The sequence below is a fragment of the Pipra filicauda genome, unplaced genomic scaffold (assembly GCF_003945595.2).
Source record: "Pipra filicauda isolate LSUMZ 115617 unplaced genomic scaffold, ASM394559v2 scaffold12_size5214236_pilon, whole genome shotgun sequence".
Lineage (NCBI taxonomy): Eukaryota > Metazoa > Chordata > Aves > Passeriformes > Pipridae > Pipra > Pipra filicauda.
This window is the reverse complement of record NW_024103763.1, coordinates 2,793,196-2,817,752: the sequence shown is the minus strand read 5'-3', so window position 1 is coordinate 2,817,752 and position 24,557 is coordinate 2,793,196. Positions and strand designations below refer to the sequence as shown.

Below are 24,557 nucleotides of genomic sequence, written 5' to 3'. Positions count from 1 at the left end.
TTTTCTGGATGCACTTTGGAATTTCTGACAGTGGGAAATAGAAACAGACAGAGAAGCTCTAACAGCTCAATAAGAGCTCAGTGAGACCTCATAGAAAGAACAGCGGGAATGAGAAAAACACTGAAAAATTAAGCTGAGGTTTTGCTGCTTGCCAGTTTTATATTCGTCATAAGGACAGCAAATTTTCAATGCTGCACAAACCTATCAGAAAAGAAAAAAAAAAAAAAGATCCATTCTGCCAAGTTACCAGAGTATTAAAAATGTTTCTTCCCAGTGGTAAGGATGAATCAGCAACCACAGATCCAAATCTGAGATGAGAGTTCCAAAGAACAGTTTTACAACTGGTTCAAAAATGAAATATTCTGTATATGTACACTTATACTCTAATACTTCTACCTTTAACTAAAACCTTTATAATTCAAGCTATCTGGAAAGACTACATACAAAGACAGTCAGGCTGGCACAGGCATTCAATACAGCACGGACCAGTACCAGCAGTTGCACTGACCTCCATGAAGTTCTTCCCACAAACCCCAATTAAAACAACAGGAAAACACCCCCAAGTGACTTTTATGTGTGTTTGTTTTGAGACTTTGTTATCAATAAAGAGCATCAGCGTGTTGCTTTATAAATTAACAAGCAAATTCCTAGAAACTACAAGCAGAGGACACACGTCATGGGGATTCCTACTTTGCTAGGGTGGGGTTTTTTGTTTGTTTTGGGTTGGTTGGAGTTTTTTAAATGTAAGTTGCAAATTCATTTATTACAAATTACTTGTAGGACATAAAACACTTAATTTTTAAATATGAGCAGTGTGACCACTGAAAGCTAATTAAATATTGATGGATCATTTTGAATGGTTTGGGTTGGGAGGGACCTTTAAAGATCATCTAGTCTAGTTGGGCCCTGACTTGCAACACATGCAACAAATCTATATTGACATTTTTAAAAAAGCATTAGTTCCCTGGGGAGCTGTGCACCAATACTGACTTTGATCTTCAAATAAATGAATAGACTTACACTGGTTTTGGTGTGAGCTGGTTTCAATTGTCAGAAGTGATTTAGCTGCACAGTATGAAAGAGAGAGATAAAGAGGAACTTTTTCCTTCTGTACAATACTCCTAATGAAATTCAAAGGTAGAGTTCAAAAGGCACCTCTTTATACTGACACTACAGATTAATCAGAAGTTAGGGATATTTTCCTTGTTTAACTGCTCAGCTTTCCATACTACATTATCCTTGTTGCTGAAGAGAGTTGTATCAGCACAGACATCATTTGTGATCCACAACTCTACACAACTCTTCATCCTAAATCAGAAGCACAAATTCTCAGCAACATCCCCACTGGAATACAAACTGCTACAAGACTGAGAAAAAAGACATCCTTTCCCCTTTCATTGCTCATCCTGCAGGATGCTTCTTTTTTTAAGGCAAAGTTATGTTAGAAACAAATCACAGCCAAGACTTTGCAACAGTCTTTTATGTGGACATACAGCTTTTATGTGGACTCTACCACTGCATTTCAAAAAGCTGGTTTCTACTGATGCTTCTCAATTATCAAAAATAAAAAGGAGGGGAAAGTGAACTTCATTTGCTAATAATCTATGAAAACTGAACTGCATATTCTCTCACACTTAGAGACTTCAAGATTTATTGTGTTTCCTCTCAGTGTGAAGCAGACTGACAGCAATTACTTTTACATTAGCTGAATTACTGAATCTTGATACTCACCTCCTCTCTCATTCCCCTCCCCCTAATATATTCTTTCATCATTCCTCAGTGTACAGAACACAGATATGCCCTACAGCTACTTCCTGCTTTTGCATCAAGGGAAAATATCCGCTCCCTGGTCCGGATTTTAAAAACCACAGAGATAGGAACCATATAAAATCCATCATACTTTTTAATGAGCTCGCTCTATACCAGCAGTATCAGAGCAAAACAACTGATACCATCTCTGTGGCTGTTCTCCCTCCTTTGATCTCATCAGGGCTAACCTGCTTGCAGCACTTCAGTGACCTCTAACATATAAGACCTGAAATTTCAGCTGCTCATTTCATGTTACCAAGCTCTCCTTTTTCTCCTCCTTACACGAGTCCCTTCCTCTTCAAGTGTGGAAGGAGTCAAAGCATTATCTACAAGGTCAACGCTCATCTCCTATGTGAATTTCAGCAGTATTCTTAAAAACATCCTCTAACATCCAGTAAATAACAATTACAAAAGAAGCAATCCGAACAACATCACATATAAATTGTGATAAATTGTATATATTGCATTAGTAGCAGTTTAAACAGTGTGTGCACTCAGCATTAATATAAAAATAAAACTGCTTTTCAGTAAAGTATTTTATTACATTACATTATTTTTATTGCACGTTCATTACATTACTTCCTTAAACCCCAGAGAAAAAAATACCTTTTCTAGCAGCTCTACCTTAATTTTCTACAGATTATGTAGAGATTTTGATTAGCACAAGAATTCTGCTGTTTTAAGAAACCATCTATTTTAAGTATTCTTTTCTTTATCACACTATTTGAGCTAAAAGTAACAGTTTATATAAAAAAACCCAACTATAATGAAGAGTCTGAGAAAAGAAGAGCTACTTGAAAGGGGCAAGCAGAAGAGATACCAACATCCAAAAAAGACCTCAAAATCAGAAATTTTTTTCATATTCTTTTGCATGTACACACATATTTAAATATTTTACATTTCTCTATTTCAGACCCCTACCTCGATCCATTTAGAAGGCAGCTCTGACAACCTTTTATGGCAGAAATATCATTATCTCTTGATTTCTGGGGGGGGAAAAAGCTTTGTGACAGTTATTTTTTAATGAAATTTCATATAGGTTACTGAAAATATTGTACAATAGTTTACAAAAACTCCACTGGAACTCAGGCCATAAGACATTCACAGGTTGTATATTGTCACCAAACAACTGGAAATCTGATCCTGAACATCTCCAATGCAACTGTCTTCTCTTGAAAAATAAATCTATCAATGACCACCAGAGAATTAAAATTACTAACACCCCATATGAGGAGGAGAAAAAAGACTTTTTACAGACTGGGGAGGATTTTTACATAACAGTTCCTCTATGTAGCCACTTTACAGCTGCTTAAAACCTTATTTTTAAAAAAAAATCAAAGTGAAAAACATCATGTTAATCATCTTTCTTATGACTTTCCTTTATTCAGCTGAAACTGTTCAACTGCTTTCAAGGATGACAAGAATGACAAATATTATTTCTATTTTTAAAAAAATCTTACAGTTATTTTACTGAAAGGCTCCAAAATCTCCACCATTTTGGAGAGGGCACAGACACACCCACCACCTTCTGTGTGTGATGTATACAACTTCTGCTAAGCTCAGGACCCAAAAATGCTTCATTTTACATGGGAATGTAGAGGTGCTGGAGTTTACCAGGTACACTCCCCAGGGCTCCTGCTGCAGTGAGCACTCTCCAAGTGACACCACAAGGCCTAGAAGTTGTTCTGATGCAAGCACAGCTCTGGCTGCTGGAGGTCAGTGTGGCCTCACGTGCAGGAAATGTCCTCAGAGCACTCTGATAAGACAGAGGAAAAAGGATGAAGATAAGAGAGAGGAAGGAGAAGGAAGTGGCATCTTTCAATAATGTAAAGAGAAGCAGAGAGGGGGGGAAAGTTGAGGGCAGGGGATAGAGGAGAATTTGAAAGAGGAAAAAAAATAAAATTAAGAAAGGTGAAAAACAGGAAAAGAGATTGCAACTGGTACAGAATAATCAGACTCTCACATAGAACAAATTTTTTGATTACTTTACTTCTTGATGTAACATTCCTTTGATGTGCACAAACAAGCTGCAGTCTTCAACAAAAAAGTACCTTTCTCAACTACTAATACAAAACCATGCAGACAACAGCTGTCTGCCAGTATTAGTGATCTAACTGGTTCCAAGGGCACAAGACTGCCCCTGGATCCAAGCTCCCAACTACAGCGACAGCAGAGGTGATCGATGTGATTTCACATAAACAACAGCAACATTTCCTCTCCCTTTCCCAACAGGATAGCTTTAACAATACCTTAAAAATATCAAAATGAAAAAAGTGTTTAAGCACTATGACGAAGGCTTCAACTGCTTAGCTTCATAGCAGCATTATTATACAGGTCCCATACCTCATTTAATCCACTGAACTGTCTGTGCTTTGAACATGAGCAAAGACTGCATAGCACAAGAAAGGATTTTCCTTCTTCTACTGCAGAAGCTGGAAGGTGTGTCCCGAATGACACAAGGAGTTGCACAGTTGCTTGGTGATGATGGCAGGTAAATGCTGCTCTCTAGAATCAGACTTGTACTCTTGCATTTTCTAAATTTGATAAGCGGGACATTTCAAACCAGGTTTTCCCCAAGGAACTACCATACCTCCTTTGTTTTCTGCACCTTCAACTTCAGGAGGACAGTCTGATGTGGGGGTGCACTGGGCTCTAGCAAATGAGACTCAGGAGTTCCCTGATCACATGCAAGTCTAAGTAGTGTCAAAATAAAAACATAAGAAAACAAATCCAACCCAAAGGCAAAAACAAACAAACAACCTCCCCACAAAACACCACCTCTTCATTTCTCAGACATTTAAAGAGAGGGACCAAGCTTGTTCCACTGTATTCATGATTACCTTTAAGGTCTTTGCCTTATCTTCCCCTTTTACGTTGTAGAGAACACCATTATTTCACTCAACTCTCCTGGCAAGTGCATTCTGAGTGCAAATGAATTCATTTTAAGGCACTCTACCCCTAATGTCATAGAAGAGCTCATAAAACATCAGTTAAGCAAAGTATTTCTTATAAGGTTTGGGGCGTGTGCTGTAAAAAATCTTGGGTCCCCACACTGGATTAATATAAAGGTACATATAATATACATACACATACACAGTGCTGGCCTAACAACACTCTGCAGTGCCACACAGAAAATACAAATGGTTAAAATGCAGGGCACACAGGTAATTTAAAAATAAAACTTTAAGAATCTTAGCAGTATAGTATACAAAGAATTCACCTATTCTCATCAGCATCTAAGACATCTTTCAAAAATGCTATGTTTAAAATGTTTTTAATAAAATTGTTTTCATTTCATATCTCCTAGAAATTCTACTCATAACTTCATTTCCTTGAGCAATTTCTCTATTTGTTTTTAAACTACAAGAATCACTTACCATTTAAAGATATGAACAACAATGAACCCGTATCTACCTTCCTTCCACTCCCATTTTACAAAGAAACATCAGACTGAATCACGATGATTTGGGAAAGTCATCATCCAAATGAGCTTTAAAGAAACCAACACATGGGATCACAGCCCAGGGGAAGGATGGGTGGGTAAAAAGAAAAAATATGGCCTTTGCTACCAAGTTATAGTGTTCAAAAACCTTTCTAGACCTCTATCAATGCAAGTTACTTCACCGGTCCTTTATTGCTTTCCTTAATCTTTTCCACCATGAACCTGAAAAAGACTAATATTTGGACTACGGATTAAACGGAAATTAGACAAGTCTTACTGTATCACAATACAAAGTTAGTAAGAAATAAATGCACAGAGAGAGTATAAGAAAACAAAAATAATATTAAAAAATGACTTGCCCTACTGAATACAGATTTTGTTCCATTCATCAGTTCCAAACTCTACATCTCAATACAGCACTATGTTTAAAATCTTATCTGTTGTGACAGAAGACAGAAGTTGAGAGCTGTGTCAGCGAGCAGGCAAACCAACCCTAACAGTCTTCTCCAATGCCCCCAGTTAAACGTGTCGGTCTGGGAGGCCGGCCTACTGCCAGCAGCACCGGAGTTCACCCGAATCAATACAGCTGAATGAGCTGCATAGGGATGAACGCATTTCAGCCTGAACGGGAAAACTAACTGAAAGTCGATAGTGAGAAGCTAGTGCTTAATCCTGTAACACACAGGTAGAGCAGCTGCGCATCGCTCTGACAGTACCCCTCAAACTAATCTCTCAAAGAACAAAGGGACGATTTATTTCCTACTACATTCCCAACGTCACTGTATTACAACAGGTAAAATTGTGTAAAATGTCTTCCCACGTAACGCATGATATTCAGCGGTTTTGGTGATGCCGCTCTCAGGTTCCCCCGCAGTCCAGCAGCATTTCCGCTGCCGTGCGCGAAGCGGGCGGCCTGGGGATACCCAAACGCCGCTGTTCCGGAGCACCGTCCGCCGCTGCCTCCAGACGCCGGCCGGTGGGTGCACCAGGGCTGCCTGGCTTCTTTTGTTCCCTGCTATCCGTCATTTTCCGCCGGGCACCGCGCTGGGCAGAGGGAGCCGCGGGCAGCGGCGCTCCAGCGACGCCCCGGGGCGCATCGCTCGGCGAGCCCGCGCCTGGCACCGCTGCCGCCTGGCCCCGCATAATGGGACAATTCATCCCGCATCCTCCCGCCCCGCACAGGTAACGGGCGCTGCCCACTCCGGGCCGGGCATCCAGCGCAGCCTCTTCCCGAAGTCCGCGGGTGACACCTCACGGGCAGCGGCTGCCGAGCGCGGCCGCCCCCCGCGGCTCCAACGACCCTGCGCCGCGGCCCCGGCGGCCGCCCCCGCACGGCGGGGCGGTGCTGGCGGCGCGGGTCAGCCCGGCACAGCCCGGCACAGCCCCGCGTCCCCCGCAGCTCTCCTCGCCGCAGCCCCTCGGAGCGCAACCTGTGCGCCCGGGGCGGAGGTCCCTCTTCTCTCCGCCCGGCCCGGCCCGGCCCGGCCCCACCACATCTCAGATGCCCGGGGAGAGCTGTGCCCAGCGGGAAGGTGGCGAGGCCGCGCAGCCGGTGCACGGGAGGGCTCGTAACCGTGTCAGCCCCACTCAGGATTACCGACCGCGGCAGCACCGAGGGGCGCCCCGCCGCCAACCCACCCCGACCTCTCCGCCTGTCACATGAAAGCAATTATTGCCTCGGCCGGGGGAGGGGAGAAGTTAAAAGCCGTGAGCCGAAGGAGCGGAGGCCGGTGGTGGCCACCTCCCTCCCGCCGCCCCCAGCGGCACCCGCACCCCACCCGCCCGCCGGGAGCCCCGGCCGGCCCGCGGCACCGCCACCCCGGCGGCCTGGACTCACCCATTTATGTCGAGCTGGGCTTCGCCTGGCAGAGAGAACAGGCTGAAAGTTTGGGGCGGGTGGCCACGGCGAAGGCAGGGGGCGAGGGACCGCCCGAGCCGCCGCCGCGCGGAGCGGAGGCGCTGACAGAGCCGCTCCCTCCTCCGGCGGCCGCCGCGCTCAGCACCCGCCGCAGCCGGGCTGCATCCTGCGGGCAGCGCCGCGGCTCCCTCGGCGTGCGCGAGGAAAACAAAATATACAGAAATCAGGAGAGAACGGGCTCAGCCTTCACCTCCTGCAGCCACCTGGGGCCCCGCTGCCGCCACGCAGAGCAGCCCAGGGAGAACGCGCCTGGAGGGGGCTCGAGGGTCGCCGAGCCGGGCGGGCGGTGCGAGGGCGCGGGAGCGGCTCGGGCTCTGAGCGCGGGCAGCGACCGCCGCTGCTGCTGCCGCTGCTGCTGCCGGGGCGAGCGGCCGCTCCGGCTCCGCGCTGCGGGAAGTGTCGCGAGACTGCGCCAGAGCCGCTGCGCCGCCTCGGGCCGGCGGGAGCTGGAGCGGCGGGGGAAGGAGGGCGGGGAGCGGGGGAGGGAGCGGGGCCGCGGTCCCGGCGGGGGCAGGGGCAGGGGCGGCGGGGAGCGGCGGGGAAGGGGGTGGTTCCCTCCCTCTCCGGCCAGGACTTGTCGGCCGGGCCCGGGGAGGGGCAGGAGCTCGCCCTATGTGGGCGCTGGGGGAGGATGGAGGGCGCTCCCAAGCGTCGGGACGGGCGGTACCTGGGATTGCTGGCACCCACCTGCCCCGTCCGCGCACGGCCCCCGGGAGCCGTGCCCGGTCCTGGCGCCGGGGCTCTGCCTTCAGGGACACGCGCCGGCACCTCCGCGAGTAAGGAGGCCCTGCCCGTGAGAGAAGGGGACGGGAGGGGTATAGCCTTCCTTCCCCCACATCCTCACAGGTTTGGCTTTAGAGGTCGGCAGGGAAGGAAGGAAAGACAAAAAAATTAAAGAAGAGTGCGCGTATGGTGGTGGTGATGTTTCACTAAAAAGAGGAGAGGCGCACAGGAGCACTGATTATTCTTACTGGAGGGAGAGGAGAAGCTCCCAGTAACACTGAGGGAAAGGAAGAGCAGTAACTGTGCACGCATCAATGACATGTTTGCACAGAAAGGCACCGCGCGAGGGGGAGAGGCTTCTGCATAGGCACCTCTGCTCACAGGTCTACAGTAGTAGCAGAGAAGTGCAGATTAAAAAAAATCTGTCATAAAATATAGATAACATTTTACAGCACTAACACCTTGACTACTAATGAAAGGTTAAGAAAAAACAAACAAACAAACCAACCTGTTCTAACCTCAGACAGTAGTTTGTATATGAAGACAGAAAACTGCCACTAACACAAAGGATACATTTTTGTACTTCTCCATTCCCTGCACAACAGAATTTATTTTGAAAAAAACTGGTTTTTTTACCCTGAAAATGACAACAAACATCAATAACTACTGAATCAAATCACTGAATTATTTTTAAGTAAAAATTTTGTGAAAACATTTATTGTCTGTAGAAAGAAAATTTACATTTATTTTATATAAACTATGTTAAACATACATATAAACATACCTACATCTTACTATATATACTTATGAATGAGGCTTTTAGATATGGGATAACATTGTCAAAAGCACCTTTGTGGACTCCAAGACTACAGACTTAAATTGCATTTGCATTTAACTCCAGCTTCAGTAGTTCAAAAGTGTCATTTCTTATCCACACTTAGAAATAATTACCTTAAAGGCTTCTAACAGTGTGTTTGCATGTGTACATACATGTGCACATACACACATTAGACAGTCCTTGTGAAACTACAGTATAAATAACGCCAACAATCTATTCCTTAGAAGTGGACATTAGTTCCCCTCATTCAACTGGGGGCAAAAAATTCCTGCTATTCTTTAAACAAAACAATGAGGCTTTTTTTATTCCATGAAGAACGTACTCGAACAACAACTGTTTCCACCCTGTCTCTTCCCTTCAATAATAAAGACATAAGAGAAGCCAGTCACAAAATGAAAGCCACCTACTACATTATTTACAGAAAATGAAGTACTAAGACAACATGAGATTCAGACTTCTTAGATAAAATTCAGAGGAATGAAGAGTGAGCAGAAAAAAACTGTATTAAAGTGGCAGGCAGCCCAGAGCTACTAAACCACAAGGCTAAATACCTTCTCAAAAGCCCTCCAACAACAAAAACCACCAGGCACAGAAGGAAGGGGCAGGTGTTATGACAAGAGTTTTCTCTGATCTTGACACTGAAAATTTATGCTCACAAAGCCTGAAACAGAACAAACGTTCATGACTATCCTTAAGGTCTATTAAGGAGTCAAGTGTTAAGGGAGGCTTTCAGAGATCTTGAAATGGCTTTTATTACTTCTTTCCTTCATAAGGAGGCTGAAGAACTTCCTTATCTTCAAATCCTGCAGCAATGGAATGACATCTGTCAAGGGTCAGAGTTATGTGCAGAAACATCCTTTTTTTTTCCCCCCCGATTCATTAGGATGCAAGTCTGAAGTCTTTTAAGAGGGCTCTCCCATGAAGAACATTGTAGATTGCTGTTCAGATGCTTGAAGAAAGGCAAGAGGCATGTTTCTAACACAGAATGGGAAAAGCTTTCCTTTCAGAAAGCAAGGAAATTAAAGAACACCCTCCATTTACAATCTAAGGTAAACACTGAGAAATCAGTCTCTCTTTGTTATGATTTTTATCATCTTCTCCAAGCAATTCTAACTATCCACTTCCAAGACATGGCAGAAAATAACCTTCTGATGCATAATACGCAAGTTTTGAGAACTCTGCCTTTTTTAATGCCAGAACAGTGTTATCTTGGGATTTTTTTCTGTCTTTAAAGCAACCAAGTTCATTTAAACAAAACTCAGCATTTCACCCCGAGGCCCTAGGGAAGAAGGCAGCAGATAAAAACTGTTACACAACAGGCAATCGATCAGCTGAATTTCTTCCCAACCTCTATCAGTTACCTGAGTTGAGACAGTTATGTCCAGGTCTCAAGACCATCTAAATCCATCAGGTAAAACGATTTTAAACATGTAAGTAATTATTAGAGTTAAGGCAGGCTTGTAGAAGCCTTGCAATGTGTTGTTTCTTACTAGACCCAGAATTTTGTGAACCTTGTGAACCCAATCATCACAAAGTTTAAAGTAACGATTCTAACCAACTTATGCAGAGATTAAATGGATCAGCAATGTAATTGCTAACATCATAGCCTCTCAGTATTTCAGACACTTAGTAGGAAGACTCTAGTCATATTAAACCCATTGCATTTTGGATAGCAATTAAAAAAAACAATTTCACATGTGAAGAACTGAGAATGACATGAGCATTTAACAGCCATTTCAAGCTAAACAAAAGAAAGGCAATTCACATTTGTATTTTCAAAGTATAAAACAGAAAGCTAGAAAGCTCTTAAGACAATCACATTTTCAACTTGCCCTTCCAATGCAAATGCAGTGACTTTACTAAAAAAGAGTCACTGTTTTCCTACTGAGGCTTTCGCATTTAAAGTAAACAGTTATTTTAACACAAACTGTTATCAATCCATGCTCCCATTAGAAAGAATGCAATGATCAGGATTTCACTTAAGTCTTTGTACAGGTGTTTTCTACAATGCAGTCACAATACAGAAAGGCACCAAGTTATTCAAGTAAATTGACCTTTCTTCTACTTAACACTTTTTCCTGTGTCTTCACAACCCAATCAGTAACTTCAGTACAATGCTCTCAACCAAACACTGTATTCCAGTTCAACAGAATTTTCTGTGCTAAAAGAATAAATAATTTGATTTGGCTATAAGTATGTAGACACAGGCCCCTGTAATTCACAAAGATAAATCTACATAGCAATGTCTCACACCAGATATAGAGTAGATGCCTCTAGCATCTAAGCCTTGAATTTTTATAAAATGCATACATTTCTGTACGCATTTTATAAAATTTAGGAAGTTTTATCATGACAGAATCCCAAATTACTGAAGTTATCAGTCAAGAATGTGATTTGAGCAAATAGTATCACCTTACATAAAAGCTAAACCAACTGAAACAGTAACTATATTTCACATTACATTCATCTTGAGATGGGTAAGGGTAGGTGGGGGGGAATCAAAGTCAGCAAACATGTCAAAAAACCCCCCCAAACTTCTTTGTAATATGTTGGTCACAGTTGTAGAAATAAAGCAGAAAGCTAAACTGTTAAAGTACAAAACAAATTAGAGTTACCTAGTCATGCATAGATAAAATAAGAAAGCACAAAATCAGAGGAGTCAGTCACATGTTTAAAACTGGTTAAAAGCAGCATTAACTGACTGAAGTCTGACTACTTCAGCATTACTTCCAAGCAGTGTTAGCAAAACTGCCATGTCAGAAGTTTCTTCATGTATCCACTTTTCCCATTTGCTCAACAATGAGTTCACTTCCAGGCTTTAGTAAGAACACTGCAGGAAGCTTACAGACACAGTAGTATCCTGTTGAATAAGACAATACAGCTTCAGTAGTTCGTCCTTTATCATATATGGTTTCACTTCTTACGTCTTTCACAGTGCACATTCAAAAGTTGTGTGAAAGGCTTGTTGGCTTGAGGGTAAACCTGCCCTCATTTGTGGGGCCTGTGCAGTGCTCCTTTACCAGCAGACTCATCAGAACTGCAGCTACTCCACATTTGCTTTGGGTTGACTCAACCTGTTGTTTCAATTCCTTATTTTCATCTCCCAGTAACTCTACATGGGATGATTCTGCCAGATTCATCACTGACAGCATAAGTAAAATACCACTTTCTTATCTGCAGAAAGTTGCCTGCCTCTATCCGGCCACAAAATTTCTTTCCTTTCACTTCCCATTTTGTGTATGCACGTGAGGTTACTGAAAAACTAATTAAATCATTAATGATTGTTATTTAAACTGAAGATCTGTGTTTTAGAAACAAACCATCTGTTACTGTTGAATGACCATAACATCAATGAATGTTGCACACTTCCTGCCTTATTCCCCATGAACACTAAGCAGTGCATCCCATGAACTGAAGATCTTCCATGACACCATTTTAGCTGTTCTGAGCCATAACCACATTTTCAAATAGTCTCTCTACTGAAGGAATTGTGGAAAAAACCATTACAAAAAAAAGCATGCAGAAATCACATCCTGACTTTCCACCCAAAAAACAAGTTTCCTTTCCCCTGAACATACCTCTAACCCATTATTTGAATTCTGATCTACTAGCCACAACAGAGACTAGCCTGCATTCTATATAGCTAACACACCTTTGAAATTATGGAAATACATTAGCCTGCATGTATTATGGATATTGTGAACAACTTCCTTCTTAAGAACATCTCTTAAAACTCCGTTTTATGAATCTAACTTACCATCAGCAAAAAGTCCAAACAAACCTGTAATACAGACACACAACCCTACCACAGCTTATGCATTAAGGCAAAGGCTATAAACAGGAAACAGATACAATATTGTTTATAGCTGCTTATGAAACAGGTCTGGCTATTTGAGTTTTGTGCTCAGCCCAACAATATTGCAGTAAGGTAAACTTCAGAGAATCACTGGCAAAATTACAAGCTATCTGCATTTAAAGCAGTTTCAATTATGAACAGCTTTGCTAGAAGACATGCTTTCAAAAACTTACATTTTTTGTTTTTCTTGTAATTAAATACTTCAGGCCCCAATTTCAGAATCCAGGAAATCACCAAATCATTTATAACAAAAAAAGATTAGAGAAATGTGGCTCGGTCAAGAATCTCATACACCAAAATATAATGAGACAGAATAATTTTGAGTACAGACCAACTAACCCTCTAACAAACCCAAGCATGCTTTCAGTGCAGTTATAAGCTACTGCTACGTTACTTTACATACCTGCCCGTTCCCATTCATTTTAATCAAATGCCAAAAGTTGTCCCAACATTCTAACAATTTACAAATGTACATACATATCAGAAACCCAAGTATATTATTAAACTAAAGTAATACAAAATACTGTTTTATGGAAATGGCTGAACAGAGGTGTAAAATCTATTGCACAACCTAAAAGGTCATTACTTGGAAAATCCTGAGCTAATGTGCTATTACCAAACAATTCAGGCACTTTTTTTTTTTCCTTTTTATTATTACATAAGCAATAAACTTTCAACGTATAAACTTCTGGGTATAACAACTCAAGTTCCATCTGTAGCAACATGCTGAGAGAGAAAGTATTTAATAAATAAGACTCCCTTCAACGACTTCCTTACTTGAGACTGGTATGCCAAAGGAACTAAAAGGTACACACCATGATGTTTCAGTTGAATACTGTACTTTAAAAGCAATTATTAAAACTGTAAAAAAGTTCTGCAGCATTCAAAATAAAGTTATTTTTTAATCAAGAAAGTTACAGCGTTAGTTCCTTTATCCTATTTTAAGTCTTGACAAAGTTGTCAAAAAACGAACAGATGCTCCCTTTGCTGTGTTATCTGTTTCAACTTCAGGATCACAGTTCAGTTCAGGTTTCTGTTGCAATATTTAGATTTCCCTACACAGAGAAAAGAAATAATTACTCCCGATTTGTAACAGCAGAAAAACCCTCTCAACTTTCATAAGTACTGTATTATGGTATGTAACATGTAAGATTCTTTCAATTATGGATTGAAACAGCACAATTGTAAAGACTGTACCCTAAAGGATGCACAAGTATTATTATTTCCAATGAAGTAAAGTGAAATAAAGATGTTCAGGCCACTTTAACAAATCTTGACAAGTTTAATTGTTACAACAGACAAAATGCTAGAGTTTGAGGAACAGTTTTGGTTTTTAAGAATTAGCCAACCAGCAACCATTATGCTGTTAGGAAAATGGTTGTCATACTTATTCTTCAGCATTTATTTTACTTAAACATACTCAAATTCATTAGGCCTAATAAAGAAAAAAAAAATCAAAATTTAGAACTCATTATAATTCTGTGATTCAAATCATAATATCTAGTAGCCAGATTGTGTTAAGCATGTGTTATAGGTTCCAGACAAGAACCTTAATAGCCAATTATAGAAGAACACTGGAAATTACTGGGGAAAGCTCACTACAATAAAATTATAACACTTCTATACCCATTTTACAAAGTCATAATTTTGGGGGTGGTGGTGGTGTAATCTTTCTATATCTATTTTCGACTAATTCCAATTCAATTTAACCTTCAGAGATAATACTTGTCAGGGCCCATGCAAATATAAGAGGCATTTACTTCAGTAATATACTTCAGTAATAAGTGACCCATTTACCTTGTCCCAAGTGCCTGGTTTCTTTCTGTTTTGTTTTTTATTCTGTGTGTTTAACATTTTTGGGGGGCTTTCCCCCTCCCCACTGGGCTGTCAACTTGAGGTTTTTTGAAAACAGTTGTAAGAACCTGTGCTCTAAGGTGCCTCTGTACTCTAAGAGCTGAACTCTAATCCAACTACAAATTCTTATGTATGCAAGTGTATTTACTTGTAGCTGTATGGACACAGAATTACAAAACAAGAATTCACACAAGAACACAGAACTGCAAGGGGCTGTGTGGGTCATCTAATCCAACTCTCTGATGTCACCAGTAACTTCATACTACTTTGATCATATTTGTTCAATTCTAACACAGGATTTAGAATGTTTTAAGTACTGATCCTCATAAAAGCTGTAACATTTTATATGGTTCAAAAGTTCTTCTGCAGTTCAACGTTATTGTTGTCGCATACACACTGAAAATCAAAGCATCATAAAGCAGATATGCCTATTCCAGTTCAGGCTTATCAAACCATTTTACAGAGACATTATATAGCGTAGGATGTTTTATTCAGAGCGGCACACTGGTGCATACTTTAAAGCACATGATTAATTTAAGGTAACATAACAAAGAGGGGGAGCACACAGATGTATTAAAAAATTAATACCCTTCACTTCGATTTAAAACCATAGTTTAAGAGGACAGAGTATTTTTTTTCACAGAAGGCCACTTTCTTGTCTTGTCAGTAGGAAGAGAAATCAACTGAGTTCAAGAAAAGAATACTGAAACAGGGGCAACCACAGAATCTCAGAGGCTACCTCTGATTTGCAGTTACCTGAAGCAAGTTTCAGCAAGTTTCCATAGAATAAACATGGAAGAAACAAGAGTACACAATCAAGGTTGCCTGTAAAGTACAAAGAGCCAATATGCCAGAAAATTCTATCAAAGTTATTCCATGAGGATTTAAAAATTGAAATGGATCTTATGAATATGCATATTTTATAAATGGCTTAGTAAAAAAAATAAATTAATCCAACTTACCTTTTCTTTCCTCAAAAATCCATCTCTGAATTTATTAGTGGTAAATCCCCTTACACCAACAGAACGTAACCGCTGGTACTTAGCCTGAATATATAAACCCTTCTGTACTAAGCCTGATTTATAATGGGATTGCAAACGGCCATCTGCAGAGTTGCTCTGGGGGAAGGGAGGAAAAAAAATGTGCAAAATGAGGGCACCAAAACTCAGAAGTTCATTTTACAGTTATACACATGTAAAACTTACAGCACCCAGCGACAGAAGCGTGCATTTGGAAGTGCATACCCTGTTCCTTTACTTCCATTTATTATTCCTCAGACCATTAGCTACCACTTGGCTTGAAGACCTGCTGCATTACTGTTTAAAACATCTAAATTATCTTCCTCTTAGGAAAAAAGCAAATGTATTGTACGGCCTTTAAACATTTTTTTTTCAACCTTTAAGGAGAGGAACACTCCATCAACAAAAAAACTTTCAGACAACACCTCATTGCCATGAACAAATTCAGTGATGCCAAGCTTGCAGTGGGCACAGGTGTCGCAGAAGTCAGTATATATGCTTTTCACATAGTTTAAGGTCTTTACAGTCTGAATGTACATACATACATTGCTCTATGCCTTTGATACCCCTAGACTGGAATACTGTAAACTAACCTAGCATGAGACTAGGAGTGGAAGCCATAGAGACAGCAAAAGACTTAACAATGAATGGCATTATAAATACACAGAGAGAAGCAAGATCAACACTGACCACAGCAGCTAAAGCTAGAAAAAGATTTTTATTACTAAGCACTCAGACATCCAACAAAATAGGTGGTAAAAATCTTTAGAGTAAGAAAAACTGTCATAATTTCTCATAGCTTTGCAGTACTGCCATTTTAAGTTTTCCAGCACAGTCCTGACATAAAGCATTCATGTTACTTTGATCTTTTAAATTTAGTTTCTCCACCCCATCCAAATTTAAACAAACAATGGTTTTTCAGCTAAAATCAGAGGAAACCTCTTGACCATATAAAGTCTTGTCTTTTTACAAACACCTTTGAAGGGTAGGAGAAAAAAATGTATCACAGAAATAGCCCTTCTTGAGCATGACATAATTACTTTGGCAAAACTGGTCTCCTTTTGACAGAGTAAGGATCACTTCAAGAAAAATCACATGCTCTGAAGTTGCAATAACTTTAGTACCAGTTCACTGCATTTTCCACTATGTGGCTGATGAGCAACTAAGAAAGGACTGTACATGTAAAGAACAGAGGTTTTGTTATTTCCCAAGTCACTTCACCCACCTACTTTGCAGGAGATAACTGAGAAGCTGGCCCCATCATTCCTCCAAGGTTACTATGATGGAGGTCACTTGCAGAAGGCTATTAAATGCCAGTGCCTTTCCTGAAGAGTATCAAAGTGCAGGCATAAAAAATTTATGTGCACTTGGCTGTTTTAAGTGGGTATATGCCTACCCAGGGAAAACTGAAGGGCATTTTTAATGCTGGATTAATGCCCTGAACACAGTTAAAAGTTCCCTTTTTCCCCCATAGCTGCTATGGTTCTCTTTGACTTCAGAGACTAGAAAGGGGGCCTTGGTGGTCTGCCACTGCACTTGTATGACAATAGGCAAAGGAGCAGAACAAGTAAGAGATGGGGAAAAGCTGCAAGAGATTGAAAATTCCATTACAGACAGCTTAGATGTTTCAACTCAAGTATCTACATGTTCCGTAAGTGGGGAGGGAGGGGAATAGCAGTATTATTAATGTAGAACAGAATCTGCTCTAGACAAAGTTAACAGATGATATATATACAGGCACCTCAGTCACACATAGCTTAGAGCAAAACAAAGTAATCTAAAGTGTGTGGAAAACATCAGTAACTTCTGGTCTAAAAAATAAGAAAAATAATCTGCCTAAGTAGCATTTAGTTTTACATAAAAACTGTTTTATAAATAATGCTAATGATAATTCCTATGAACAAATAGCCTCAGGCTCTAAAATAAGCTACATGAGCAAATAGATACCACTGCATTGAGTCTGGCTGGGATGGAGTTAGTTTTCTTCACAGCAGCTTGCATGGTGCTGTGTTTTGTGTTTGTGACTAAAACTGCACTGGGAGCACACCAGTGTTTTGGTTATTGCCCAGCAGTACCTGCACTGCACCAACACTTTCTCTTCTTCTCCCACTCTGCCCCTCAGCAAGTACACCAAGGAAGACGCTGGGAAGGGACACAGCCAGGAGAGCTGGCCCAAGCTGAGCACAGGGATGTCACATGCCATATGACCTCCTGTTGCCTCTCTGGCAACAGAAACTGAGGGAAGGTGGTTTTGGAGCAGGCAGCCATTACTTGGGGACCAGCTGGGTATCAGTCACCTCGTGAGAGGTGGTGAGTGCCTTTGCATCACTTTTTTCTTCCTCTTTTCTTCACTTGTTGAACTGTCTTCGTCTCAACATGAGCTGTCTCACTTTTGTTCTCCACATTCTCTCTCGCATACTGCTGGGAGAGGAAGGAAGCTGAGGGGAGAGTGGGCAGCAGCTGTGTGGTGCTTAGCTGCTAGCAGGGGTGAACCCACCACAGCCATTAATACACTGCACTGTGTTTAAAAAGTGAAGGCAGTTTAGTTTTAAAGATCACTGTGCCCGTACTCAAAGCCTGGCTTAGTGATTCATTGCAAAGTGTCATTACAAAAAAGACCTTTTAAATTTTGTAAAACTTCTCCAGATCCTTTATATTTCAGAACAGCAGTTTTTGTCTTTTCCCAAAAAGTGGGAAAAGACCTTATGTTTTTTTAAAAAATACTCCAAGTAACCCCCATTTTTTGCTTACTAAGTTTAAATGCCCCCATTATATATTTATCAAGAAAAAATGGGGTGTGATTTTTTGGGAGGGGGTTGGGGTGGCAGAGAACAGGATTCTCTCCATGTGTTTTTTTGGTGGGGTTTTGTTTGTATGTTGTTGTGGTTTTTTTTAAAATCAGCCAAGAAAGTCCTGAGTATAGAAGATAGTCAAATCACCTTAATTTCACCAACAGCATGAGAAGGAAAAGCCCCTTTACACAGGAGGAAATTAAATGTAAAAAAAAAGTTGATGAAATTAAGTGAAATCAGCATTGCTGTTTCCATGGCAATGATAAAAGTGCTATACAAATATGCAAACTGCAATACGAGTGCATATGCTATTTTCCCTACAAATATCAAAACTCCATGGGACAGATCGTTGGATACAACAATATTCGTATAATCTGTGAGATGACAATTTAAATGGACAGTTTCATGCTTGTCCAGTCCCCAGCAGAATTGAGGTAAATGAAGGGAGCATCCACTATCAACACTGCCTCAGAGATCTGGCAGCCAGTGCTAAAGACACTTCCATCACCTGGAGGCTGACAACATGGAGGGAATACTGATCAAGAGGCTATGATGTTCTTACTTGTTAAAATAGTTATATCAGGCTGACACTTGCTAACTTCAGCTTGGAAAAAGACTTTTCTCCAACAGAATAAAGACAGCCTTTTTTGCTAGTATTAGCTTAGCTATCTGAGATTGACTGGCAGTGCACATGTAAAGAGCAGAGCCTAAAAGCCTTTTTATCCAACAGTTCTTATGTTTAGCTGGGGGGGAAGGGGAAGAAGGGGGAAAGGAGGAAATCAAAAAAAAACCCCACACACAACACACACCAACACTCCCCCCTCCTTTCAGAGTTTCATCCAAAAATTACAGCTACTTAGCCATTACAATTTTACTTCAACTTCACTATCTACAAAACAGGAAAAATGACTACTCATTCTGTGTATTATTTTACTCCTGAAAATACACCTATTAAAAAAGTAGGAGTAATTTTAAGGTAGAAAATTAGTGTAAGTTTCTCTAGATTTGATTAATACTTCTCACATAAACAGCTCTAACTGGACCCATACATAGCATTTCACTGTTAGGAGAAAAGGAAGAAAGTGTTTTGTTTTTCTGCTGAACCCAGGATACATTTTGCAATCAAAAGGCATTAGAAAGCCGTTGCACTACCCCAGAAAGTAGTTGCCCACCCCTTTAACATCTTAAGGCCCTGAGAATAAAACTTCGCTTCCTTCAATCTTTTTTATGCACAGCTAGCAGTACGCAGGGTACTCACAAAAGATGAGTTCCCCAGAAACCCCTGTTTCAAAAGGTTAGTAATACAATTCTGAAAATAATAACATATCTCCCAGTCTTTGGAAATAGTCTGGGCTTCTGCCATGTGAAGGAAAGACAGCTGAGTAGCTTGGTTTTTTGGATAGATGAGCTTTCTAGTCACTGTCCAATTTCTGCAGTTCTCCCTCTCAACTTTGCAGTTAACTTATTTATTTCAACTGCATGGACACAATACTCTGCTCAATCCACTGCCAGCCCTCTTACCTGCTAAAAGCTAAGCCTCCCATTGGAACAATGGAAACAATTCAGCTGTGATGACACTATGTTGCATGGCATTTAATACCTTCAAAAGTGTGTGTCCTGTTACTAAACTCAACAGGTTCAATCACCATTTTATGTACAAACAACTGATAAAAGTTGATCTGTACCTTAAAGTGCCTTCTCATGGGTCCTGCATTTTCAAGGTGTCCTCTAATTCGTCTGTGAGGGTAAGTATCACTTGGTTTTGAAGAATAGTAAGAATTCTAGTAGAGAAACAGAGTTATAGGTTAAGGTTACTAAATTATTCAAGAGAAAAGTAAAAAACGTTCAGGTTATCCTAACAAATATTGCAACATTTTCAGTCTTGTAGCATTTGACACAATGACACAGTTTAAAGGAACAGAGTACTAGGAGCAAGGGGCCTGCAGTGCAGGTTGGCTGAAGGGATGGCAGAGGCACACGCTGTTAGTGTGCACACCTCCACAGCAACCAAACAATTGTGTAGCATGTTACACTGGTACTCAGAAAATTCTACTTTTAACTCTATGTTTCAGGAGAGCATCTGAGGATTGCTTGCCCACCACAGAAACACAGACAATTTCAAAAGCAAGTCACACAGACAATTGGTATTGAAATTGTTGTGTCAACACCCTGAACAGCTGCAGTCAAACAGCCATGGTTGCCTAAAACAGAGCACTCCAGCCACTGACCTACCTGTGCATTTTGGCCCTTTTCCAACTTTCCCTATGACACCTACCTCCAGAGGATGTCATTCTCTTCCATCATTGCATAGGATCATAAATATTTACAGAATCATTGGCATATACTGGCATGCACTACATTAAAGTCACCTAATGCAGACAGAACAGACTTACTGATTAACCCTTATCAATCAAATTATTTTTTTTTGTTTATGTTCCATTCTTGAATAATCACAGACGCATTCCAACGCTGTTGAACTCCATTTTCTCAAAGGAAATTTTAACAGCTTCAAATATACTTTAAAAAGAACCTAAGAAGAGAATTGTGCTGAAATATTTAATATATTCTAACATCTAATAAGAAATGCAAATGCATATTTTGCTGTTCACAGAACTTTTTTTCACTAGTAAACTACCAAAACTCTCCAGGAATACTGTTACTAATTGAAGGTGTGGTGTGTGTGTGTATAAACATAATAGAATGGTGTCAGAATCCAAGTTAACTTTTAACCAGAATTTAAGCTTTATTTTTTTTCTTGGCTGTTTTAGACTATATTATTATCTACAACTCAACTATTTAGCTTCTTACAATGCCTTGGCAAGAAGAGATTCAGAGAACAAAAAAAGAGAGGAAGAAAGACTTTATGGAGTGAGTTCAAAGTAATCAAAGTGGCTTTTCTGAGAAAAAGGTATGGAAACTTAAAATTAAAGAGGGAAAACCATGTCAGGAAACTTGCAGGTCCCTTCTTATTCTAAGAATGTGAAGACACTCCACAAAAATCAAATTAGTTTCTTCCACACAACACAAGCTGGAAGCTCCCAGTTGAAGTACACTCTTCCTTAAAGCTGGGAATTCATCAAGATGAAAAAAAGTATTCAAGAAAATTCCCTGTTACAGTTAAAAATAAACCTCTAGGAATTAAAACAAAGCTTGCTTTAATTAACTGTGGATATAGCCTTTCCCATTCTCACCTTCCTCAAGACTAAAGTATACTCATGGAAACACAAACATTAGAATAACTTGATACAAAGATATAGCAACCTACTTCTCAGAAACTTCCTAAACCAGAGGTTTTAAATTAAAAAAAAAATATTTGTTCTGATTTTCTACTTCCCTCTTTAGCTATCCTCCTTTTGTCAGTAGAGTATAAGGCTAGATGGACACTTGTTACAATAAAGGTTAGACAATGTCAAGGTTTGAGAACCCCAAAATCTAATTCCCTAGTCCAAACCCCCTCCCACATCTCAACCCAGTGAGATGGTTTCCAGACACTACACGAGACTCAGAATGGGGGAAAGGGAATATATTACAATGACTGTACAAAATAAATACTACAATACATTATATACAATCTTAATTATCTCTACCATGACATAAGTATTTACAATGGATCAAATCTCTTCTCCCCTCCAAATAAAAGTCCAGGAGGGAAGAAAGAAAAGATCCCTTCCTACTCTCAGAGCAGCAATGTCTCTGAGGCAGCAGGTTCTCTGTCTCTCTCTTCCATGCAGCAGCTGTAGCTGGATCTCTGCCAGTACACACGAGGGGGTATCCAAGCCCTCGTGGCCCATCGTCTAAAGCGAGGGTCATCTCTTCCATGGGCTGCGTTTCCCAGGAGAAGGGCGTCTCACCACGTCATATCACGAAGCACAGGGGTCTTCATGATGGTCCTTATCTTCAGGGGATTCAAGTCCCTTTGCAAAACCCTGTGCTCTGTCTCAAGCAGCGGGGGGACCAAGGTCACCCCCTCCGCATTCCTTCTCGGAGCTTTTCAGCTCCTTTCTGCAAGTGCTGTAGCACTTTAAGACTCTTTCAAGTAAGCGTCCATCATCATCCTCCTTTCTCGGAGGTCTCCAAGGAGTTTGGGGTTTTAGTTTCAGTTCTTACCCAAACTTTCTCTGCATAACTCAGTTCTCTCTCTGCTGCCGGCTCTCTCTCTCGGCTCTCTCAGACATCTCTGTGTCTTCCTTGGCTGCATGCTGTTTGCTGCTTCTTCAGTTCTTATCTGTTGGCTCTCTGCCACTGTCCTCAGTTGCTGCTGCCTCTGCCGCTGCTCTGTTTGCCCACTCACGGTGGAGAAAACTCCTTCAGCTTTCTAGCTACAGGCACTTAGCTCAGTTTAACACTGTTCCAAGTCCCTGTAGCCCCCCCCCCAGCTGGGGCTGGGGGGCCCAGCCCCCAGTGGGGCTGCTGCTGCTTCTCCTCGTGGCTTTACAACATGGCTACTTCTTGAACAACAACTACAACTACCTTGTCTTCCGTTCTGCTTGTGATATGTTTATATTTTGCAGAAGCGCTCATTGGGTAAAACCTCAAAACTTCAAGGGTCACCACCCCCTGGGGTTTTACCATTTTATAACTTCAGGGGGAAAACTGTTTCCCCCCCACCACAGACAGACAATTGTACCTTCAAGACATAACCAGCCTCTGCATGGCTGACCATGAAGAGTCATTCCATCTTTAGGATGCCTTGCATTTGTAATGGCCATGCTTACACAGCTACTGTTGTTCCAAAGGGAACAATTCCTTACTGCAGTGCAGGACTTCCTAAAGACTGCATGTTTGCAGTTCACTATTAAATAGAAAATGCAATCTTCCTGAATATTCAGTACATTTAACAATAATTTATTGTCTATTTGAAACTAACCTCCTTTTTATTGCAATACTATATTACTCTGGTGGGTTGATTTTGTTGGGATGCCACGTGCCCACTAAGCAACTCTATCATTCCCCTCCTCAGCAGGGCAGGGAAGGAGAAAAAAACATTTTAAAAAAACTCATGGGTCAAGGAGGCAGTTCAATAAAGCAAAATCAAAGTCTGCAAGCAGAACCAAAGGGAAACAATAGATTTATTCTCTACTTCCCATCAGCAGGCAACATCCATCCACTTCTCAGGAAGTAAGGCTTCAGTACCCACAGTGGTTGCTCCACAGGACAAATGTCATAATAATCAATTCCTCCCCATATATCCTTCCTTTCTCTGAGCTTGTATTGCTGAGCAGATGTCATATGGTCAGTTTGGGTCAGCTGTCCTGGCCTATGCCCACAAGATCTTGCCCACCCCCAGCCTAGTGGGTGAGGGGGGATGTGGGAGAGGCACTCTTGATGTTATGGAGCACTGCCCACCAGTAACCAAAACTCTGCTGTGTTACCAACACCCTCCTGGTTACCAATGCAAACCACAGCACTGTGAGGGCTGCTGAGGGAAGAACTAACTCCATCTCAGTCAGACCCAATACAATTACTTAATGAGCAGTTACTACTTGTGTTGGGAAGCTTTAATCTTAGTCTGGAGTAAGTAATATTTTTTTACCATTAAAATCTTGCATTCCCTTACACTGAAAGAGTCACTGTTGTATCTGCAAGACAGCTACATTCCAGAATTGATTACATAAAAGTTACTTTTGATGGATCTCAGAAAAGTTTCATGGGCTTCTGGAACCCTGTCCATAGGGTATTAGTTACAGTGTATAAAGAATGACAATTTCTGTTAATCTCCTCTTTATTTTGCAGTCATCAGAAAGAAAGAAAATGTTTTAGAATTATACTGCACAGATTAATAAAGCTTTTCTAGTCTCACCAGTTCCCCAAGTTAGACAAGCACAAGCAATTGGAAATTACTACATTTATTTAGAAGGAATTTTCCAAAACAGACAAGTTTATTTCTACTGAACCTAACAGAACTGTCTTGACCATTTCAGTATTAAAGTACACCACAGAAAGATAGCCTAAGAAAGACTAATTGTCCAAAACTAGGTTTCATATATGCAATATCAACAAACATAAGATATTCCATTCTTTAACATTCCATCCTCAGGAACATTATTTCAGACACTTCTCATTATGTGATTTGCTCCTCATTTTTATTTAAAATAAGTGCTTTCCAGAACTTTTGTCATAATGAGGAGAAACACTGTTTCACACCTTCCCTTCCAACCACTGACAACTAGAATGCAGTAGAGTACTCTTTTTCTCAAGCTATTCAATATTACCTCAGATTACCTGCTCCATAACAAGGCTTTCTATTTTACCATGCAGATGTTACACCATTACGTGGAAGAAATATGATACTAGATACATATTTCT

The 24,557-nt window shown here is 41.0% G+C and overlaps 2 protein-coding genes across 5 annotated transcripts in view; both read right to left on the bottom strand.

Moving 5' to 3' along the window:
- Positions 1-7,538, bottom strand: part of SH3KBP1 (SH3 domain containing kinase binding protein 1) — a 214,933-nt gene extending 207,395 nt beyond the window's left edge. Inside the window, exon 1 of one of the 2 annotated variants that reach the window (XM_027738275.2) lies at positions 7,089-7,538. In XM_027738275.2, coding sequence (XP_027594076.1) covers positions 7,089-7,092 — 4 coding nt within the window. In that variant the 5' untranslated portion in view covers positions 7,093-7,538. The remainder of the gene's footprint in view (positions 1-7,088) is intronic. The other variant, XM_027738277.2, reaches the window with a different exon arrangement.
- A 1,049-nt stretch (positions 7,539-8,587) lies between these two features.
- The window catches only part of BCLAF3 (BCLAF1 and THRAP3 family member 3), a 34,380-nt gene continuing 18,410 nt past the window's right edge, over positions 8,588-24,557 (bottom strand). Inside the window, exons 11-14 of one of the 3 annotated variants that reach the window (XR_005562268.1) lie at positions 19,937-20,032; positions 15,403-15,558; positions 12,760-13,641; positions 8,588-11,590 (exon numbers count right to left, since the gene is read on the bottom strand). Coding sequence is in view for 2 of the 3 variants with exons in the window: in XM_027738328.2 (XP_027594129.1) it covers positions 11,549-11,590; positions 15,403-15,558; positions 19,937-20,032 (294 nt within the window). In the remaining variant the exon portion in view is untranslated. Of the gene's footprint in view, positions 13,642-15,402; positions 15,559-19,936; positions 20,033-24,557 lie in introns of all 3 variants that reach the window. The other 2 variants (XM_027738329.2, XM_027738328.2) reach the window with 2 other exon arrangements.